Genomic DNA, 22,291 nt, shown 5'->3' on the forward strand with positions numbered 1-22,291 from the left:
CTATCACTGCTGTTTACCTGCGTAGTACACAGAACACACAGTGAACGTGTTAGCGTCGTCGTTCACCATTGTTAATAGCCTCCAAGAAGGTTAGCATTGTCAGTGCCTCGCATGGCACATTGCATCGTGGCAGAAGTGTTCAACTTCAACTGAATTATGAGGCTTTACATGTGAAAACCACAATCGGATTATGAGGCCTGCCGTAATGGGGGACTCCAGATTATTTTTGACCACCTGGGATTCTTTAATGTGCACCTAAAAGCACCACAAGTGCTTTTGCATTGCTGAAGGTCGCAGTTTCGACCCTGTAAATATGCAGCTGTCGCTAGTCAGGATTCAAACCGCGACCTGAGCAATGCCCTGACCACAAAGCAACCGCAGTGGCACAGAAGTGTTGACTTGCAAGGCGGCCCGCTTGCGTAGTGTCACCTTGACAATGCGGTGCCTAATGCGGGTTTGCATTTGCACACACTGTGTCAGCTTGGACAAACTTGTACATCATTTATTTTTTCAGAAATAGCAGAAATGTGCCTTACTATACCTTGAATAAAAAATTTTCCAATTTGTCAGCAACTTATGTCTAGTAGTAGGCTTTCCTTTATTGTAAGGCCACAACTTGCCACGCTTTCTGATGCCACTTTTCCCCTCTCTCACGATCCTTCCATGTAGGTATGCAAGCTGGCATAAGCGAAGAGTGGTGGCATTGTTATTCACCCATTTCATGACGGCATTGGCTTTACCCCTTCTGGAGTGCCTCCATGTCCTCTTCGCCAGCCGGCATGTGACGAGGACATCGAGGTACCCAACCCCTTCAACGTTTCCTCTTTATCAGTCTAGCTATCTTTTCTCTGGGCTGTACAAAGGTACGTAAGTGCGGCTTCTGCAATGCTTATGGGGGGGAGGGGTCACAATCATAATTAGTCACAATCATCATCATCAGCCTGGCTACGCCCACTGCAGGGTAAAGGCCTCTCCCAAACTTCTATATAATTGCAGTCGACGACCGATAATCCAGACTCCACAGGGAACAAATTAGTCCGAACTATAGAATTTCAGAAAAAAACGTGTTCCGACTTCGGGGTGAAGGACGAGAGACTGACTCTTTCCACAGACGAAGAAGAAACGAAAAACTTTATACAATATTTACAGATAGCGGATGATAGTGCACATGTAGCTGTAAGAGCACATCAGACCAACTGGGCGGCTGAAGGCAACTCTGTCTTCACAATGGGCCGGTCCACCGTTAAGTCCCTGTGCAGCTCCTCGTCGGCAGGATCCAGTTTGGACGGTCCTCGTCGGCAGGAACCAGGCAAGGCGAGTGCTCACCTCACCCGCGTTGAATTCTTGATCTGTTGCAGAAAAGTGGGAGCTCCCGTCGCCTCGATGATAGGCACGTGGTATGGCACAACTGCACCCCCGCCACCAGATAATACATCCAGTAGTCGAGCTGTTCAACGCGGCTCGACCTATGCAATGTGCTGATTGAGCGATGTCCTTGATGGGGTTAAGGAAATAGCTTTGCCGCCCTTTCAACCGCTGGTCTTTCCTCTGCTTGGATCTGAAAAAACTCACAGAGCGACCGAAAATCTACGCCAACCACTTCGGCGAAAGTGACCACCCACGTAATGCTCTCCACAACGCCAGACCAAACTGCATAAAAACGAATGCCCTAACCCCCTCTGTGCTCTCAACAGCACTATATTACGGTTGTACTAAACACGAAACACGCCCCCGATAAAGAGCCCGGGATACAGACCTCTACAAATAGTGCTCTCAAAGAAGACACATTCAAAGAGAATTAACAGCTAAGGAATAGATTGCAAAGCAATTCCTAACAGTCATTCGGGCAGGCCAGACACATCTGAGGCGATCGAAGAAAATGTGTATTTTGCCCTGTCTCGCTTTGAGTGAAATTCTGACACTTTCAATTGGGTTTACCAACTTGCTGACATGCGTCGCATGACCCAACAAGTGTTTGAACCTCTTTCCAGCATCCTGGCCAATAGAAATCTTGCGCTAGCCTAGCCTTTGTCTTCTGGATACTGAAGTGACGCGCCCAAACATTCCTATGCGCTAACTCTAAAAGCTGTGGTCGGTACTTCATGCGCCGTTGCATGTCCGATCCTTGAAATCCTGATATTTTCGGTACTTGAGACCTGACCTAGTGTAGAACGAGATGTTCTTTCAGGCCACTCCATTTACATTAGCCTGCAGCGCAGTTAGCGAAGGGTCACTTTTCTGTGCCGCGATAAGCGCCTTTCGTTCAACCCTACTAAGCTGCTCCCAGCAAGAGGGTGTGGGACTAAGCAGTGAACCTTCCACTTCAGCCATAGGCGCCCCATTTTCCCGAGTCTTGAAAGGCTCCTCACCCATTGTCACTGATCCGGTAATTGATCCATCACAAGTCTGAGTCCTCTGCTTTTCATTAGCCGTATCTCCCGGCCTAGGCTGCCGCTGTGAGGACTTTACATTGTCAGTTTCCTCGCTTGAAGATGTGCTTTCACGGTTCTTTGAGAGGGCGCATGACCGCGATCGCGTTAATGCCATGCAAACGACACTGGCAGAGAACAACCAGCCCTCATTTTCTAAAAGCTGCTCCGATTTGTTTGAATAAAGATGAAAAGTGTGCAGGTAACTTGGACTCACGACTGCCTCCGTTTGCAACCTTCCAAACACGCTCTCGAGGGTTACCCTGACAAATGGCAAGCACGCGCTCTGCTCTTCTGCCACTTGTCTGATCCAGGCGCATTTTCCTGTATAGTCTCCGGGAGAAACACAGGACGGATGAGTAACATCCATGGTGGCGGCTGAATCGCGAAGTGCCCTGCACATTTTTCCGTTTACCGCAACATCCTGCATGTATGGCTCGAGCAGCCTCAGACTTTTATCTGACTGGCTAATGCTGGCGAACGCGATTTGCTCCTTGCAATTTGAGGAAATATGGCGTTCCTTGTTGCAACAAAAGCAGATAATTGGTCTCCGGGTCTCGAATGCGCGCTCTACGTCTGCCTTAGCTTCAGCGGCCCCAACCGACTGGGCTGTCTCTGCTAGCCCTTCCCTCGCCACCTCAGCCTTAGTCGATACTCCCTTGCTGAACTCGTCGCTCGTAGACGATTTCTTATTCGGCAAAATTGGGTTGCGAGGGGAAAACCACTTTACAGAATAGTCCTTTTTCTCTAGCCTAACTTCCTGAATGGGTTTTCCTTACAAGCTTCGGCGCGTGTAATTTTCCTCAGCGAGCTGGGCTGCCTTCTCTAGGTCTACCTCTGGGAGCCTTTCCTGCTCCCAGAACTCCGTAACACTGCTCCAGTGCTATGCATTCAAGCACCTTGTCATGGTTGCCATACACTTATGCTCTTTTGAGCCACTCTTTTAAGTTGGACTAACTCGTACACAAACTCATTGTGTGACTCGCTGCCCCCTTTTGCCTGTCTAAACCGCTGTGGAAATACCTCGGCAGAGAGGCGGTATTTGCGAAGGAGCGCGGATTTTACCTTTCCATAGTTCTCGTAGTCTTCTTTAGACAAGCGTGCGAGAACTTCCGCAGCCTCTCCTGGGACAACTGAAAGAAGCTTTTGAGACCAAAGGCTTTTGCCCAGCCCCATCTTTTCACATGTACGTTCGAAATTCACAAGGAAAAGTGCGATATCACCACCTATCCTGTTTGGTAGCATCAGGTCCTGTATTCACAGTTTAAGCGTATCGTCTCCACCGGAAAGGGGACTTGAATGCACTGAGCTGATTCGAATCTGCTGTATTTCCAGTTCTCTCATTTTAAGAGCATGATCTCACTCTTTGCGCCTTTTTCTTCTGCTTCCTCGTGCCTTGTCTGCTTCTCTGCCTCTTTGCACCTGTTTTTCTTCTGCCTCATTGCGCGTTTTTTCTCGCTTCTCCTCTCAAGGATTTATACCGAAAAACCTCTTTGACTTCCTCTTTAGTTACCTCTTGTGCCCCCGTCAAATCTGGTATGACTTTCTTTCGCCTTGCCGCAGCAACTTAAATGCCCATCTCCTGATAAACGTCACGAAGGTCCTGTATCCCGAGCTTCCCCATCGCCATCTGATGACTCGTCTCCAGTTTTGCCTCTAAATTAGCTTTGCTTTCAAAGCCAGAAATCTATGCAAGGCCTGAAGCGAAGTAAGAGAAAACCACTTTAACCCTTTCGGAATACATGAGCAATTTTCCTTGGGATTTACGTGTGCCACAGAGGTCTGGCGATGCGAAAGGCAAAAGGCGGGCACTCACCCCTCCAAAGTAGCTGATGCCAGTAGATCTCGTGGCTGGCGTTGAGCGGTGTAGCAGGCGTTATCTGGCTTCGAATCCCACAGCTTGCCATCCACTGTTGTGACTTCAGGGTGAAGGACGAGAGACTAACTCTTTCCACAGATGAAGAAGAAACGAAAAACTTTATACAATATTTTACAATATTTACAGATAGTGTATGATAGCGTACATGTAGCTGTAAGAGTGCAACAGACCAACTGGGCGGCTGGAGGCGACTGTCTTTTACAATGGGCCGGTCCTGCCTTAAGTCCCTTTGGCGACTACTCGTCGACAGGAACCAGGCAGGGCGGGTGCTGACCTCACCCGCATCGAATTCTTGATTCATTGCAGAGATGGCTGGGTGCTTGCAGGCACTTCCACTTGCGAACTCTCTCGCTCTTTCGAAAGGCTGCATCGGCTGTCCCGATTGCTGAACGTCTTCAAGTACTTTTAAGCACATCTGCTGCAGTGCTAGCTAGGACGCTTGTGGCCTCCTATGAGTATGCTTCATTATATTTTATATTGATGTACTGCTTCCGAAGCGTTACGGCGTGGCTTTGCACTTACTAATTTTGCGCCACTAGACTACAGCCAGGAAGCAGCAACCTTTCCTACCACAAGTAAGTTTGTGTTCTCAAAGTCCTAAAACACATTTCAATGAGCACATAAACGAGCAATGCATAATGAAGCCCTCAATAAAATTTTATTGCCAAGCCACTAGAAGTACAACTGCCTATGTCTTGTATCAGTAGTGCCTTCTTTTCCCTATTCTGAAGTTTCATAAAGCACGCAATGCTACCGCACCAACCGAACACACTTAACAATCCAGGGAAAACATGTTCTTTCAACGTTTACGTCGCTTTCTCGTCAGCGCTTCGACACCACACTGTGACACTAACATCATCCCAGTCGCTGGCCCAACGCGCTATCGCCACTTCGAGCAACAGAACAAAGGCAGAGAGCTTTGCATTGCACTGTCCCACTGCAGGTTATAGCAATTACGCTTGGAGCAAAACCAAAACTTCCAAAAAATAATTGTAGACTAGTGTGCCAGTCAACAGAATTCTAATCCGTAGCCTGTACTTCCCATCATTCCTATGATGGTTGAACGATCGCAGCACCAGATTTCCCTCTAGTTATACTAATATGAAACTATGCTCAGAGGTGTAGAGCGGCAACCAACGCAAGGCCTCGGAGATTACCGTTTAGCGTGTATTCTCTGAGGCCATACTTGATGTCTCATCAAGGTTGCCAGAGAAGATAATGGCGACTGAGTTGGCGTACGCTACAGCCATGGGCGGAGTCCGGATTATTGAATTAGGGCTAGCAGCTGTCTGAAATATTGGTCGTCTTTACACATTAAGTCTATGGAGCCATTGGCGGTGCCACAGAGCTGGCTAAATTATCAAGCATGTCCGGATTATCAGTGTCCGATTTATCAATCAGCGACTGTACAGCGACTGTACAGCCATCAAGAGGGCATTATGTAAATGGCCAAGGTATTCGATACGGCACTGCAGCAACAACCAGGGTACTCCCGAGGACATTATGGCATCACTGAGGGAGCTCTCGTTGGACAGGTCTCAGAGACCCTCGTTCTGCTTGCTGCGCTATACTGTTATACAAAGGACAAAAAAGGCAGACACACACGTGCACATGGACACACATGTGTCCTTTGTATAACATTATAATGTAGCAACCAAAACGATGCCATACCAACTAGCCCCAGTCGAAGCTTTATTGCTCCTAGACCCCTCTCTTACACTCCTGCTATGTACATTCACATGTTCTCAACCACACCCCGACACGTCGTGCCAGAGAGCAGCAGCAGCAGTGGGAAAGTCGAAGGAAGAGGCAAAGAAAGCTTCACTTTAATAAGCACTGCTAGTGGTCACACACCATTCAGGCAGTTGAGTTTCTCCAGCAGGTGCCAGACTTGATGAGAGAGAAGCCTGAAAGGCCGAATAGTATGACCACTGCCAAGCAACTTAAAGAGGCAGAGTCAACAGCCAAGCTTTCTGTGCACAATGTCATTACACATCCCTCCTAAGTAGTCAATTCACTAGGGCCTGCATGACCCAAGAATGGCTGGCTGTGAATATGTGCAGCCACGTTACCGTTAATGTGATGTCCCTATTTCCCAACATGAAGCTGCCACGCTGTTGTGCATGCAAGGCATCACAGAGGGAGACTAACTAGCAGCCACGCAACGTTAAAAACATGCTAGAACTGCTATTGTGGAAATAGAGCTCAAAATTAACCCACACTATGTGATCTGAGCATGCAGCGATTACAAAGGCCACATTCAGTCAATGACTGAGGCTAAAGATGGTTTTAGTTAACACCCTTAGAAAACAGTGACAAAAGAAACAATGTAAAAATATGGAACAAATGTTTTAATTCTTGACTGAAATGTTGTTGCCATTTTTGAGTCTGACGTTATGTCTTCATGTACCTCATGCACCCAGTCAGGACGGAGCCCTCTCCCAGCAATCTCCAATTACCCATCTTGTGTAAGCCGACTGTCCTTTGGCTGTAAGATTTCCAATTTCGTCACGAAGGGACCTCAATAAAGTTATTCATCCATCCATCCATCACCACATGATCTCCTCGACCTCGCAGTCAAGGGCAACTGTAGGGCTTAGTAAAAGGAAGAAAGCCTCTCATGGCATGTTTCCTTTCCTCTTGCCAGTCTATCCACACTAACACTTGAAAAAGTAAATTTTCTGTAAAAACGTAGGCATGTGCGCTTACTTTGCGGCAGCGTCCCTGGAAGCCAACACCAGCCCGACTGTGCAGGACCGCAGCGGTGCGTTCAGTTCGTTTGGGCAGTGCCCCAGAAGCTTCAGCTCTGGCAACAGCTGCTGGTAGATGGTGGGTCACATGGCCACCGCTGCTGCTGCGAGCATAACAGGCACATCAGCACGCCTCTCCAAACAACCTGGCTATTTGTTCACAAAGTGTTATCATGCACAGCCATGAACACTTCAGCGTAAGGCTGCAATTTAACTCTGCAGGGACAAGTCACAACAAGTAGGATTCACAACCACCTTGCTCCAGCTGCTACCATTTCAAAAGCTCATGTTTAGCATTTGACATATGCATTCATACATTTCTTTCGATGGGAAAGAAAGATCTCACCAGCGCTTTTCACATTGTTAGCGGATTGTTGATGTTTTTGCTTTTTTTTGCACTTTTTTGATAAGAAGGCCACACCCATTACTGTCAACTTATACGAGGTATTTTGTTGTGGACGAACTGGTTCATACTAAATAAGCTCTGCACTATGTCCTATCTCTCCTCTTGCCATTCTTTATGTTTTGCACAGTACCTTATTTGTTCATTATGCCGAAGTATCACTAACAAAGGCTGTGCTATAATCATTACGTTAGTGTAATTTAATGCCCACGATACTATTGCCAAACCTAAGAATAGGCCCTTGATATTGTGGCAATGCGTTCTCCGCCGCTATTTTTTTTCGCCCTTCGTCAGTCGTAAGAGCACTGCTTCACCCGCACTATCAGTTGGATCAGGCAGGCGTGAATGGTGGATGATAAAAGTGGCACAGAATCGAGCAGAAGGCATCACTACAAAATCACAGTTTAGGACTGCAACGCACTGCAATAAGAGGCCACATATGCACACATACAGGAGCAGCTGCATTTTTGCTGATGTGGCTCAGTGGGCATGCACCACTGCAGTCAACTCTGCACTACTGCCAAACTTCCCTGAAGGCCCATGCTCCACAACCTAGATTTTAGAGGCTGGCTTTTCTGCACAGCTCAGTCAGTGAGCTTGCATAGTAATGAAGGGTGAAAACGAAATAAAAATGCTGCATTACAATTAAATTACTTACAAATATGATGGCAAAAGGTGCTTTCTTGGGCTGGTAAATTCAAACAAACAAAAAGAGAAACAACTTGCCCATTATATTCATGCAAACAATACTAACAATTCAGTAAACTGAGTTCACAAATAAATACAGGGTTGCAAACAGTGATTTTTGAGACTGAATCTAATAGTGCCAGAAGCGAATCGAATATCAAATAGTTTTCGAATAATGAACAGCCGTTATCACACTTAATATAAGATGATGTTCACATGCTAGTATCCTTAAAGTTATCAAGTTTCTGTCATTACATAGTACATGATGAAGCGTTGCTTATTAAAAGCACAAATGGAGCGTTCGAAGCAAGCAAGTAGTTTCTTCGCATGCACAGGACTCTTCAGAGTGCGAATGATTGCTGCATAAGCTGTAAAGTATGGCTACTTAAGCGATGCAGCCAGTTTCACTACACATGTTATGACTATGTCTACACTATGCCCACGGGGGTGAAAATTTACCATACTTTTGCTACAATTTTATGTTTAATTGGGTGCAGATGACGTTTTTAAATATGTGAAAAGAATCCAAAATATATCAAAACTATAAAAAAGAATGAATTCATGAATAGTGACTATTCGATTCAAAGACCGAATCGAATAAGACACTACTAAACTTGTTATTAAGAAGTTTTGAATATTCATACACCCCTCTAAACAAATTACTGTGCCATTAGCAACAGTACTAAAATTTACAGGCCACAACATGCATGACACTAACAAATCACTGCTTCTGCTGATTTCTAGCACTTAAACACTCTGGAAGGCAAAGGCTGCAGTTGTGGTCACCTTGCCAAGCTGCAATGCCTTGGCATTGCAACGAGAGCTCCACTAAAGGTCTAAGGAATACCGGGAAGTAGTCAATACGGACTGACACCTTTCTTAGCGAGCCAGAGCACTTAGAAGACATCTTCCTAACAGCATTCCGCCCATCACACTGGTCCATTTTATTTAACTAAAGCAGCAAGTAAAATGCTGTATTTTCTTATATAAGAACACTTTAAACCATGACAACCAAATGCTGGGTTGTACTACTATACCAAACAAACAAAACAGTACTGGTGGTGCTTATGAGGGCAGCGCTCACTATGCATCAGTTTATATTGCCTGTTTTCTTCACCTACGTGTTACAATGTGAGTAAGCAATAACAAAATATACAAGTAAAAAAGACTTGTTGTGATGACTTCATTCTAAGGTAACTTTTTGCGTGTTCGAGACAAGCCTCTCACACCAATAAATATCCCAGTGTTCCCATGGTAACACAGTTCCACAGTGGTGCCAGATTTCCCTATAGGCAATTTAAAAAAACTATGTTCAACACAACTGGAAATCAGACCACATTTACAATTTCAGGCATCGTATTGCAGTTTTTCTACTTGTGGGTGCACCTGTTTATAGCAACTTTCATTAAGCCTTTAATCCCGAAATTAATTCCGCAAGAACATACCAAATTTCCAAAACATTTGATGTAGTTATAATATTTCCTATATCATTCTGATTCTGAAAATATATACTGGCTTGGTTTATGGTAAGAATTAACACAGGAGTTCAAAAAAAAGCTCCTCTTGAGCATAGCTGTCCCTCAATGCATGCCATATAATGAGGTAACTGGAACCAGCCAAGAATGTCTTGTCAGTGGGCTGCCGCACGATCCTGGGCACTGAACAAAAGAAAAACAGTGGAGGTGAAGGTGGCAGGTTTTGAGTGCTCACGCGCTGCCACTCACGTGCAGTAATCAGCACATCGTCACCTGTTGCTGTCGCTCTGATAGTCATCTGAAGCCATCTCGTATTCACAAAGAGCCACCCTCTGAGACAAACTTTAGGTCTTCAGCAACGCTGCTCTAGGAACTTCTCCAAGAAGGAGCTATTTTTCTTTTTTGGAGACACCGCCACCACCAGCATTTCTCATGTGTGCTGCCATTTTTAAATCACCAGTGCCAGGCTAAACACATGGTTAAGGCACAAGACGCTTTTTTCCAGACTAGCCCTCTAGTGTTGAAAATTGAAACCAATGCCAATTACAGACCGTAACAAGTCTTTGGCAGTGAGCAGCACAACATTGGGCTGAATGAGTGTGTGTGTGACGTGCCACTGGCGATATTTGTACAACCTTTCATGATGAGTACAGCTCGGGATTAGGGGTTAAAGGAGAACTGACAGAAACCTTTGTAGGTTTTTTTTTTTACTTCTTTATTCTGTTAAAATAACTGTAGACTCCACAATCACGGTACAATGCTTCAATGCCTCGAACATGCAATGAATCATGAATGCAAAAAGCACGCCAAGTTTCTTGGCATACAGTTTGTTTACAAGAAATCTGTGTACACCACAAAAATTGGGATGGGGGGTTCATATGGCATCAGACGCATGGATTGGTGCATTAGCTGAAGCCACAGTGTGATCGCTCTGTCAAAAGCTTCAGGCGATGCAATAATAGTGAGGAGAAGGTGACAAAGATGAAGGGCACCAGTCGCTCTAGCAGAAGCGACAGCCAATCCCCCACAGTGGTTATAAGCCACGATTTTAGAGGACAACAGCACGAGGCCAAGCTTATTATCCCATTTAGGAGGCATAGAAGCACAGAGTGAGAGAGCTAAGACTGGTTTATGCAGTGTGCATCCAACTTTCGGCGAGACACTAATTGCGTGGCTTATTACCACTGGACCGTTCTGACCAGCGTGTGCATCAGCAATTTGAGGCCACTGCTTTATATTTTCATGATGTGCAGAGGTAAGTTGTAAACTAACCCTATGCCAAGAAGCGGCGCTCCACTTCGCAAGCATTTTGAAACAGTCACTTTAAAGAAGGGCATAATTGGCTTTTTTTTTTTTTTTCAAGCTCAAGGAAATCTGGCACGACACTGTAGTTACGGGTTCAACAGCTATCTGATAAAGCACAAAAAAAAGGGGCTAGAACATTTTTGAGTCAGTGCTTTTTTAAGCATTCTGTTGGAACAGTTAGAAACCCTGAAGCATCCACAGTGATTATATAAAATTATTTCGACATCTGCACTCTTCACGTTATAAACATTACGGGAGGAAAAGGAAGTGTCACCCTATAAACTGATAAAAAAGAAACTGTAGACAAGCTTGGTCTTCACTGAATGCTACAACAATAAAGAGCCATGCACTCATCATCATCATCATCATCATCAGCCTCAGCCTATTTTATCTCCACTGCAGGACAATGATATGCTGATGATAGCTACAATTAACCAATGGCCCTCAGTCCCCAGCAGCTGTGGAGCACCTGACCAAGGCAGCGGTCAGACCTGTAACGCAGAAGAGGGTGCTAAGAATCTCTGGGTCCGGACAGGCCGATGGAAACTGCCAATGGAAACTGACCCTTGCAACGTTTAACACCCGAACCCTTTCTAGTGAAACTAGCTTAGCAGGACTAAGGAATTATCAGACATTGTTTCGGATGCTATCAGGCTTAGTGAGATTAGAAGAACTGGTGAGGCTTATACATTGCTAAATAACGGCCATGTCCTCTGCTATAGAGGGCTCCCTGATAAGAAGCAATACGGGGTAGGATTCCTAATCCATAAGGACATAGTGGGCAACATTGAAGAATTCTACAGCATTACCGAGAGGGTAGCAGTAGTTGTAATCGCACTTCATAAGAAGTACAGATTAAAGGTACTACAAGCCTACACTCCAACATCCAGTCACGACGATGAGGATGTAGATCAGTTTTATGAAGATGTTGAATTAGCGATGAGAAAAGTGCAAAACTTCGTATACAGTAGTAATGGGCGACTTCAATGCAAAAGTGGGGAAAAAGCAGGCGGGTGAACAGGCAATTGGCAACTATGGTGTCGATTCTAGAAACGCTAGAGAAGAGATGCTGGTAGAATTCGCAGAAAGGAATAAGCTGAGAATAATGAACACCTTTTTCAGGAAACGTAGCAACAGAAAGTGGACCTGGAAAAGCACTAATCATGAAAAGGTGATATTGATTTCATACTTTCTGCCGATCCCAGCATTACTATGCAGGACATAGAAATGATAGGTAGGGTAAAGTGCACTGATCATAGGTTAGTGAGGGCTAAGATTCACCTCAATTTGAAGAGGGAAAGAGTAAATTTGGCCAAGAAGAAACAGGTCAACTTAGAGGTAATAAGAGTAAAAGCGGACAAATTTAGACTGGTACTTGCAAACCAATTTGCAGCCTTAGAACAGAGAGATGATGATGATGACAGAGGTAATGAATGAAACCGTAACGAGGCTGGCTTCAGGGGCAGCAACTGAAGTCGGAGGCAAGGTACTAAGGGAACCAGTAGGCAAGCTCTCCGAAGTAACAAATGACCTAATAAAGAAACGACAAAGAATGAAAGTGCCCAACTTAAGAGAATAATTATAACGCAAGAAAGACTGAGGAAGCCGTAAGAAATGGACGCAGCCTCAAATCAGTGAGAAGGAAACTTGCATTAGAACAAATCAAGGTGTATGCACTGAAAGATAAGCAGGGTAATAATATCAGCAATCTCGAAGATATAAAAGCAGCGGAAGAATTCTACACTGACCTGTACAGTACCCAGAGAAATCAGGAGTACTCTATTTGAAACAATAATGAATAGTATACGGAAACTCCTCCTACAACTGAGGTGAGGTCAGAAGCACCTTGCAAGGCATGAAATGGGGAAAAGTGGCAGGAGAGGATGGAATAACAGTCGATTTAATCAAAGATGGAAGCGACAATGTTAGGAAAACTGGCGGCTCTCTATAATAAGTGTCTATCGACCGCAAAGGTCCCAGAAAACTGGAAGAATGTAAACATTATACTAATCCATAAAAAGGCTTAAAAAACTGAAAAATTATAGGCCCATTAGCTTACTCCCAGTATTATATAAAATACTTACCAAATAATTTCGAATAGAACAAGGGCAACATTGAACTTTAGTCAACCAACGGAACTGTGTGGCTTCAGGAAAGGATGCTCTACAATGGATCACATCCATGTCATTAATTAGGGTATCGAGAAATCCACAGAGTACAATAAGCCTCTCTATATGGCTTTCATAGATTAGGAAAAAGTGATTCAGTAGAGATGCTAGCAGTCATAGAGGCATTGCATAATCAAGGAGTACAGACCGCTTACGCAAATACCCTGGAAAATATCTACAGAGATTCCACAGCCACCTTAATTCAACACAAGAAAAGTAGGAAGATACCTATAAAGAAAAGGGTCACACAAGGAGACACAATCTCTCCAATGCTATTCACTGCGTGCTTGGAACAAGTATTCAAGCTATTAAAGTGGGAAGGTTTAGGAGTAAAGAATGACGGCGAATACATCAACAACCTTCGGTTTGCCGATGACATTGTTTTATTAAGCAACACTGCGGACGAGTTACAGCAAATGATTGAGGACCCTAACAGGGAGAATGTAAGAGTGGGGTTGAAGATTAATATGCAGAAGGCAAAGATAATCATAAATAACCGGACAAGGGAACATGAGTTCAAGATCGTAAGTCAGCCTCTAAAGTATGTGAAGGGGTACGTTTACCTAGGTCAACTAATCACAGGGAACCCTGACCACGAGAAGGAAATTCACAAAAGAATAAAAAGGGGTTGGATCGCATATGGCAGACATCGTGAGCACCTGACTGGGAGCTTACCGTTATCATTGAAAAAGGAAGGTATACAATCATTGCATTTTACCAGTGCTGACATATGGGGTAGAGACTTGGAGACTGACAAAGAAGCTTGATAACAAGTTAAGGACCCCGCTAAGAGCGACGGAACGAAGAATGCTAGGCATAACTTTAAGAGACAGAAAGAGCTGTTTGGATCAGAGAACAAACAGGTATAGACACATTAAAAGAAAAAAATGGCGCTGGGCAGGTCATGTAATGCACAGATTAGATAACCGTTGGACAATTAAGGTGACAGAATGGGTACCAAGAAAAGGGAAGCACAGTAGAGGACGGCAGATGACTAGGTGGTGCGACGAAATTAGGAAATTTGAAAATGCTAGTTGGAATCTGTTGGCCCAGGACAGGGGTAATTGGAGATCGCAGGGAGAGGCCTTCGTCCTGCAGTGGACATAAATAGGCTGATGATGATGCTGTTAATGATGATGATGCAGGACGAAGGCCTTTCTCTCCCTGTGATCTCCAATTACCCCTGTCCTGCACCAACCGATTCCAACTAGCCCCCCGCAGATTTCCTAATTTCGTAGCAGCACCTAGTCTTCTGCCGTCCTCTACTGCGCTTCCCTTCTCTTGGTACCCATTCTGTCACCCTAATAGTCCAACCGTTATCTAATCTGCGCATTACATGACCTGCCCAGCGCCATTTGTTTCTCTTAATGTCTGTTAGAATATCGTCTATACCTGTTTGCTCTCCGATCCAAACCGCTCTCTTTCCGTCTCCTAAGGTTATGCCTAGCATTCTTCGTTCCGTCGCTCTTAGCACTGTCCTTAACTTGTTCTCAAGCTTATTTGTCAGTCACCAAGTCTCTGCCCCATATGTCAGCACTGGCAAAATGCACTGATTGTATACCTTCCTTTTCAATGATAACGGTAGGCTCCCAGTCAGGAGCTCACTATGTCTGCCGTATGCGATCCAATCCATTTTGTTATTTCGTGAATTGCCTTCTCGTGGTCAGGGTTCTCTGTGATTAGTTGACCTAGGTAAACATACTCCTTCACAGACTTTAGAGGCCGACTGGCAATCCTGAACTCTGGTTTCTTTGTGCGGCTATTCATTATTATCGTTGTCTTCTGCATATTAATCTTCAACCCCATGCTTGCACTCTCTCTGTTAAGGTCCTCAATCATTTGTTGTAATTCGTCTGCAGTGTTGCTGAATAGAACAATGTCATCGGCAAACCAAAGGTTGCTGAGGTACTTGCCGTCAATCCTTACTCCTAAACCTTCCCAGTTTAATAGCTTGAATACTTCCAAGCACACAGCGAATAGCATTGGAGAGATTGTGTCTCCTTGTGTGACCCCTTTCTTTATAGGTATTTTCCTATTTTTCTTGGGTAGAATCTCTGTAGATATTTTCCAGGTTATTTACATAAGCGGTCTGTACTCCTTGATTACACAATGCCTCTATGAGTGCTGGTATCTCTACTGAATCAAATGCTTTTTCGTAATCTATGAAAGCCATATAGAGAGGCTTATTGTACTCTGCGGATTTCTCGATAACCTGATTAAAGAGATCGATGTGATCCATAGTAGAGTACCCTTCCTGAAGCCAGCCTGTTCCCATGCACTAGAGCACTGTGGTTTCGAAAGCACAAAGCAAATAAAATGTTCAGCTTCCGATTTTTTTTTTTTTTTTGCTTGAACGCATTTTGAATGGTGCACACCTCAGCACAGAGAAAAAAATTGGTTAACATGGAAAGCTGAGCATGTCAATAAAGCGTCACGATTAAAGAACAGTGCAAATGGATGCAGACAGCAGAGTCAAAAGCAAAACATCTTGTCACGCAATGATCCATAGTAGAGTACCCTTCCTGAAGCCAGCCTGTTCCCATGCACTAGAGCACTGTGGTTTCGAAAGCACAAAGCAAATAAAATGTTCAGCTTCCAATTTTTTTTTTTTTTTGGCTTGAACGCATTTTGAATGGTGCACACCTCAGCACAGAGAAAAAAATTGGTTAACATGGAAAGCTGAGCATGTCGGTAAAGCGTCACGATTAAAGAACAGTGCAAATGGATGCAGACAGCAGAGTCAAAAGCAAAACATCTTGTCACGCAATGATCCATAGTAGAGTACCCTTCCTGAAGCCAGCCTGTTCCCATGCACTAGAGCACTGTGGTTTCGAAAGCACAAAGCAAATAAAATGTTCAGCTTCCAATTTTTTTTTTTTTTTGGCTTGAACGCATTTTGAATGGTGCACACCTCAGCACAGAGAAAAAAATTGGTTAACATGGAAAGCTGAGCATGTCGGTAAAGCGTCACGATTAAAGAACAGTGCAAATGGATGCAGACAGCAGAGTCAAAATCAAAACATCTTGTCACGCAACACTGCTGTTGCCGACTTCACTTGCTGGCTTCACCCTTTCAAATTATGTCAAAGCAAACTGCAAAAGACTTGCCAGTTTTTCCAAATACTTCTGATATACTTGCACATAATTCTTGCTAGCTTAAAAAGCATTACAGTCTATAACAGGGAACGCAGAGAGTAAATTCTTCCATAGGTACCACCTAGCCAATACGGTGGTCCAAGTGGCCCAGCACTGCTGCTGAAGATGAGGCGAAAACAAGGCGAGCCCTATATGAACGGTCAAATAGTAGCCACAACATTAGTCAAATAGCATTTGTGAAAAGCTTCACAACATGGCAAAGAGTGCAAACTGGGCTATGTGATGTCTATCGCAATGTTGCTGTGTTCCATGAATATGTTGCACACTACTACGTGCCACAATGGTCCGGTCACAAAAGATGATGACATGCCAAGCACACCGACGGTGAGCGAGCAGTGAAAACGGCGGAATCAGGCTTCCCCCTGATTGAGCGGATTGGCTAAAATATATTTGTGGGCACCAGGCACTAGCGTCTGGCTGGTTTTTCTTCTCCCACAAATAACACTTATATAACATTTGCTGGCACATTACGTATAAGCCACTACACAGGAAATCAGAGGTCACACCTGTACAATCAAGAGGCAAGTATGCAGTTGCAAACACATCAATATAGTGAACATCCACTGGATTTACTTGACTCGCGGAGTAAGAAAAACAACTAGGAGAGAGCATGAAGTCGGGCAGTAGTCGCAAGGCCCCCTTTTCCAACAGACCCCTCCGTTCCTTCGGGGCCCACCTGCACATTGGCTCTTGGGAAATGGCCCCCACATGGTTGCCGGACCTTTCAAGGCATTGTCTGGTTTGTTGTAGCTCTTTAGTGACACCTTCGTCACAATCGGTCCTCAACACCTCGTACTCTCCACATGCTCAAAGTGTTAGGTATTTCTCATTTGCTCAGTTTTGGCTTCTTGCATTGAATCGGATGGAGTACCAAATAGTTGGAGTACCAGCAGCTCACCTCTGGAGGGACGATGGAGACTTCCAGTGGCGAGGAGTAATACGGCTGCAGCCAGATGGTATGGTCTGCAGCTGGGGAAGAGCCGTCCTACCCAAAGCCTTCTCAGCTGCACCAGAGAGGAGAGCAGTCAGTGGAATACACATCCTGGACAAACAGTGCTTGCAACCAAGTTCTCTCAGCTCTCATTCAGTACCAACTGCTTTGTTCTCACCTGCACTTACAAACCATCCAAGACACTCACTTTTCATGCAGCACGGTCAGCAGGAGTGTAGCAAAAATTAATGCTTACCATGCATTCTCACTTACCTTTCTTCTTTCCACAACCTGGCACATCTGCAACAGTAAGGAAGGCTTAAATGCATGCACAGGAAAGTTACAAAAATAAAACAATACATATCTGTAATATGCTACCTTTCTTTTTTCCCGCATCTGCACACTTCCAGCCATGACCACACTCAAATGCAGCAGCAGTTGCTGCTGCATTTGAGCATTGAACATTACTTTACATACATCACTTGCTACGTCCACTCCCACTTGCAGCAGAAGGCCCCAAGTCAACCACTGGATGATATCACTTCCATTTTTTCAACAGAAATGTGTTCACTTGCTCCTCCCACTAGAACAAGTTATTTATATTGATTGTATACAAACAAAAGCATGGACAAAAGACGAGGCTCGACTACAGCCTTCAGCGCATCAGTCAGCCGTGAAACTACAGTTTGACTGCTGAAGCAGTAAAAAGAAAATCCCACAGATATGCTTAAAGATGTGCAATACACAAGCTGACTGCATTTAGATAGGTCACAATAATAAAGGGTTGTTATTGAGAAGTAATTCGAATTTCATGTCCAATTCCAGCAAGCATGTGCATTGTGTACCCTCTATGATATAAGATACTTGCGAATTTAGAGCCATTTTAAAAGCTAAGCCCTGCAAACACAGCGTGTGTGCAGCACCACAATATCTATAGTGGTGATGACAGTGACCAGAAGGTAAAAAAAATGTAATGCTAGTGTCAAACTAAATTAAATGACAAACACTTCACAAATAAAGCAACAATGGGCTTGTTGGCCTGTCACACTGAAGTGAGGTGAAGTGTGGCACAACATGGGGACAAGGATACAAGACTGAAGGAGTGACGTGCACCTACAGACAAGCATTTTATGCTTTGGCCAACTCCGACCTCGAAGATCAGCAACGGCTGATTGCGAGGGCCCAGGATGCGGCCCCAACTCAAGGCATTCTGGAATGAGGACACCTCTCCAAAGCTACATTCACCCAATAAAAATGTTTACTCTTTCTCTCTCTCAATCTTGCTTCTCCTAGTTTCCACGTTGTAGTTATATATTACTTAATTCTAGACTTCTCACAGTCACAGCCACTAGTGCAATTATAATGGCCCTGCAGCAATCATGACAGCTCCTTTGTCCTGTAAGCTTGGTGTGTATCCAAGGATGTGGCTACAAGGCCCCTTTGTGGATGTGTCACACTTGGACAGAACTTTCTGCAGCAATGCAACCAATACCATGGAGTCGCAAGGAGTTCCCTGCTCAGCAATGTCCCTAGGCACAATTCACTCGTTGCAAAATCACACAGAAGCTATACACCCCATTTCTCACTTCCAGCATCATCAAACTTCAATTTGACAAAGTTTTCACCAGTACCATGCATTTAACGCACTTCCTCCTCATCACCAAGCTTTCTTGCACCAACCTCCTACAGAAATGACAATGTGCTAATTTGCCCAACTTTCAGTCGCTCAGCTTCACACATCACAGACGCAAAGAAAATGCTAATAACTGCTGTTGCACGCATGATTTCTGGTCTGTGTAAAAGCTATTTGACTTAGCTTTTAAGAACAAACAAGACATAACAGCAATGACTAAAGAAAACCCACATTTCATCTGATGAAGACCTTTGTGCAAGCCCTTCACAATGCCTTAATACCATTTACCATGTTGACAGCATACTAAGATATGTAGAGACTGCTCATAACACTGACATTAGAGAGTATTGGTGTGTCCAGTACTCTGCCAAATGCAGGCAGATTACCGGGTGAGCGGAGGCATAAACGTGAGCAACTGGAGTAGTGACACTAACTGGTGGCGTCACCACTCCAGCCGCTTATGTTTACAACCCCCCCTCACCTGGCAATCCACCCAAACCACCCATGTTTGCCAGATTATGGTGTAAATTTTTGACAGAAGCATAATCATGTTCCTGCCGAACATGTATACCAGCAGCAAAGTTGAATACACTTGTCAACTGCAATAATAGTACTGTGTGTCTGCTTGAGCTTTGTGCCACCAGGTCGAGTCACCACTTCTGGTACTCGCGTTTACACTCCTGTTCACCTGGCAATCAGCCCAAACTGCCCATATTTACCAGAATATGGGGCAAATTTTTGGCAGCAGCATAATTTTGTTCCTGCCAAACATGTACACCAGCAGCAAACAAGAATAAAACAAGAATACACTTGTTAACTGCAATAATAGCTTTGTGTCTGGTTGAGCCCTGTGCCACCAGGTGACGTCACTTCAGGTATTCATGTTTACACTCCTGCTCACCTCGCAATGCGCTCAAACTGCCTGTGTTTGCCGGAATACCAGGCACGCTAGAACTCTTTATTCCCTTCTCACTGTCATGCAGTGCTTGCAGTACTTGCAACACCACTCTCCTCCTCGAAGCATGTGCAATGTGATGCATCTCATCACATCTGCATTTTCACTGTCAAACAGCATTTCAATACTAGGCTGTAATGCTGTGCATTCCAATGCAAGGCTGTAAAATTAGATTTTGGGGCTTTACATGCCAAAAGCACAATATCATTACGAGGCACACCATATTTTGACAGACTCTAGATTAATTTTGACCACCTGGGCTTATCTAACATGCACCTAAATCAATGTACATGTCAGCCCACCATTAGCGTGAACATGCAAGCACGTGGCTCATGCTCAGCCTAGCACCAGGCGCAGGAAGCTGCGCGAAGCAAACGCATGTGTGAAATGCTGAAAAGGCAATGCCCGTTGAGTGTCAGCTACCGAACCACCTCTTCACTTTGCCCGCACACAGCTACCTGGCCATGTGAGTGTCCATCATGGGGAAACATTTCATTTCACACACTGCCACTCATGAGACATGGAAGGCGTATAAGTACACACTTCTACCACAGTGGCGCCTGGAGAGCTTATTATATTTGCCAATGGCAGCTTTGCACAGCTGCTCACATCTCCCATTCAATCCACAAACCGACCATGACGGAGCCAGGCATCACCGAGCTATGCCATGTACAGCGGTGCCATAAACAATGTGCCCGCAATGCGTCCCCTTGGCACTACGTTATACCATGATCCATCCGCAAAATTAATGCATTTTGATCTATCATGTGATAAAGACTGAACACAAAGCTGGCATCTGATACAAGCAGCTTAATCTGGCCAAGACTGTTCCAGAAGCTCAATTCTTTCTATGTTCGTAGTGTCCAGATGGCAAGTTAGCCAAGTGCAACTTTTTCCCTCTAAATCACATTCAGTGCAACCGTGGCACATGACGTGCACAACAGAAGTGAAGGGATGGTTCAGTCGCAGACGATGCACGGCATGCGCCGCCTTTGTGGTGTTCTGGGCATGAGCGTTGTTTTCGCCACCCTGGCGCTGCACTGGGCATGAGTTACACGCTCGCGTGTGCCCTCTATTAGTGGGTCGACCTGAACAGAAGCATTTTTGCATTTTACCCCCACTGACATGCCGCTGCTGCAGCCAGGATCGAAAAATGCAAGGCCACAGTCCACTGCTATGTGACTGAAACAAACCTATGATGCAGTGGTTGGGGCATTTGGCTCACAAATAGAAAGTAACAAGTTTGAATCTCAACAATTTGAGATTATATTTTGCGCCCCCTTTAGAGGTACTTTTGGTGATGCACTAAGCGATGCACTCAGTGATACATCCCCTATAATGGCCACTGGCATTAAACAATATTTTGACAACATGACACACTTTTAAGTCCAAATTTGAAGTTATCTAAAATTCTCTTGATGCAAAGTAGCAAAGCTCCCAAATGCTGTCCATGCCAGTTTTCCTCCTTTTCTGCCTTCCTGGATGCAAATACAGTCGAACCCGGATATATTGAACTCGAAGATTGTGAAACAGTTCGATATATTGATAATTCAAAATACAAAATATGGTTACCTGAAGCTTATCTGAGATCTCCACATGTCTTGGATAGTTTTCCGACATTGTGAAAAGCAAGAACTTACCGATTTGCTCATGAACGTTACAAGTCGCTCGCACTGCAGAATGGTCTTTCATATGCTGATCACAATGCTAACCTTAAATGCATGTGCAGGGTGCCTACCATGTTGAGATTTCCAAATTCCCCGAGTTTTCCAGGTTTTCCTTGAGTGCCTTCGCAAATTTCCCCGAGTGATGCAGAACTATGTTTTATGTCAAGACGAACTGAAACCATATCGCCCGATGCTGTCACTGTCTAGTAAGCATATGAAATTTTTTTTTTTAAACCAACTTAATCCAATTTGAATACTAAGGAGTAGTGTTCATGTTATTCAAAAAGAGAATAGAAGGGAGAGGTTAGTAAAATGCACAGCAAATAAAATGTATTCGAAAGAAATTGCAAATCAAGTCGGACATTCTAAATATGAATAAAAAAAGGAGATGCATACAAAGGCAAATACTTTCGAATATGAGCTATTTCCATCAACTGATAGCAAGCTCAGTGGTATGAGGCCCTAACTTTGTCACAATTGAGATTCTCAACAGCTCGTAAGTCAACCTCAACTGTCCTGACATACTCTCAGCCCACACACGACGCCTCAGTGTTGCGTTTCCCTGCTTTAAAGAGTTTATTTTGGTTTAGATAAGGGACACTTGCATCTCGGCATCAGCCAACACTTTGTTTTTTGAGCTCAAGGTCCTTCAAAACGGCGGCAGCACGCTTCCTTTCCCATTCATTTCTCAATGCGTAGGTCCTTTCTGTTCTTGCCCTCCTTCTACCACTCGTTCGCCCCACGGACCATTTGAAGCATCTTCTTGGTCAGTTGCACAGTCCATGTCCGATTCTTCATACTACCTAGGGGCCGCAAAAACGTCCGAAAAATCGGCCAGTAGGAAAAAAAAATA

General features: G+C 44.5%; 1 protein-coding gene across 10 annotated transcripts in view; it reads right to left on the reverse strand.

The window, feature by feature from the left end:
• The window catches only part of LOC135918736 (AN1-type zinc finger protein 4-like), a 136,613-nt gene that overhangs the window by 77,221 nt on the left and 37,101 nt on the right, over positions 1-22,291 (reverse strand). For 4 of the 10 annotated variants that reach the window (XM_065452381.1, XM_065452391.1, XM_065452390.1 and 1 more), the window contains 4 exons: positions 17,457-17,483; positions 17,151-17,256; positions 8,120-8,149; positions 7,018-7,162 (listed from right to left, as the gene is read on the reverse strand). In XM_065452381.1, the coding sequence (XP_065308453.1) occupies positions 7,018-7,162; positions 8,120-8,149; positions 17,151-17,256; positions 17,457-17,483 (308 nt within the window). The remainder of the gene's footprint in view (positions 1-7,017; positions 7,163-8,119; positions 8,150-17,150; positions 17,257-17,456; positions 17,484-22,291) is intronic. The other 6 variants (XM_065452383.1, XM_065452385.1, XM_065452387.1 and 3 more) reach the window with 6 other exon arrangements.

Source organism: Dermacentor albipictus, unplaced genomic scaffold, assembly GCF_038994185.2.
Source record: "Dermacentor albipictus isolate Rhodes 1998 colony unplaced genomic scaffold, USDA_Dalb.pri_finalv2 scaffold_21, whole genome shotgun sequence".
Classification (NCBI taxonomy): Eukaryota; Metazoa; Arthropoda; class Arachnida; order Ixodida; family Ixodidae; genus Dermacentor; species Dermacentor albipictus.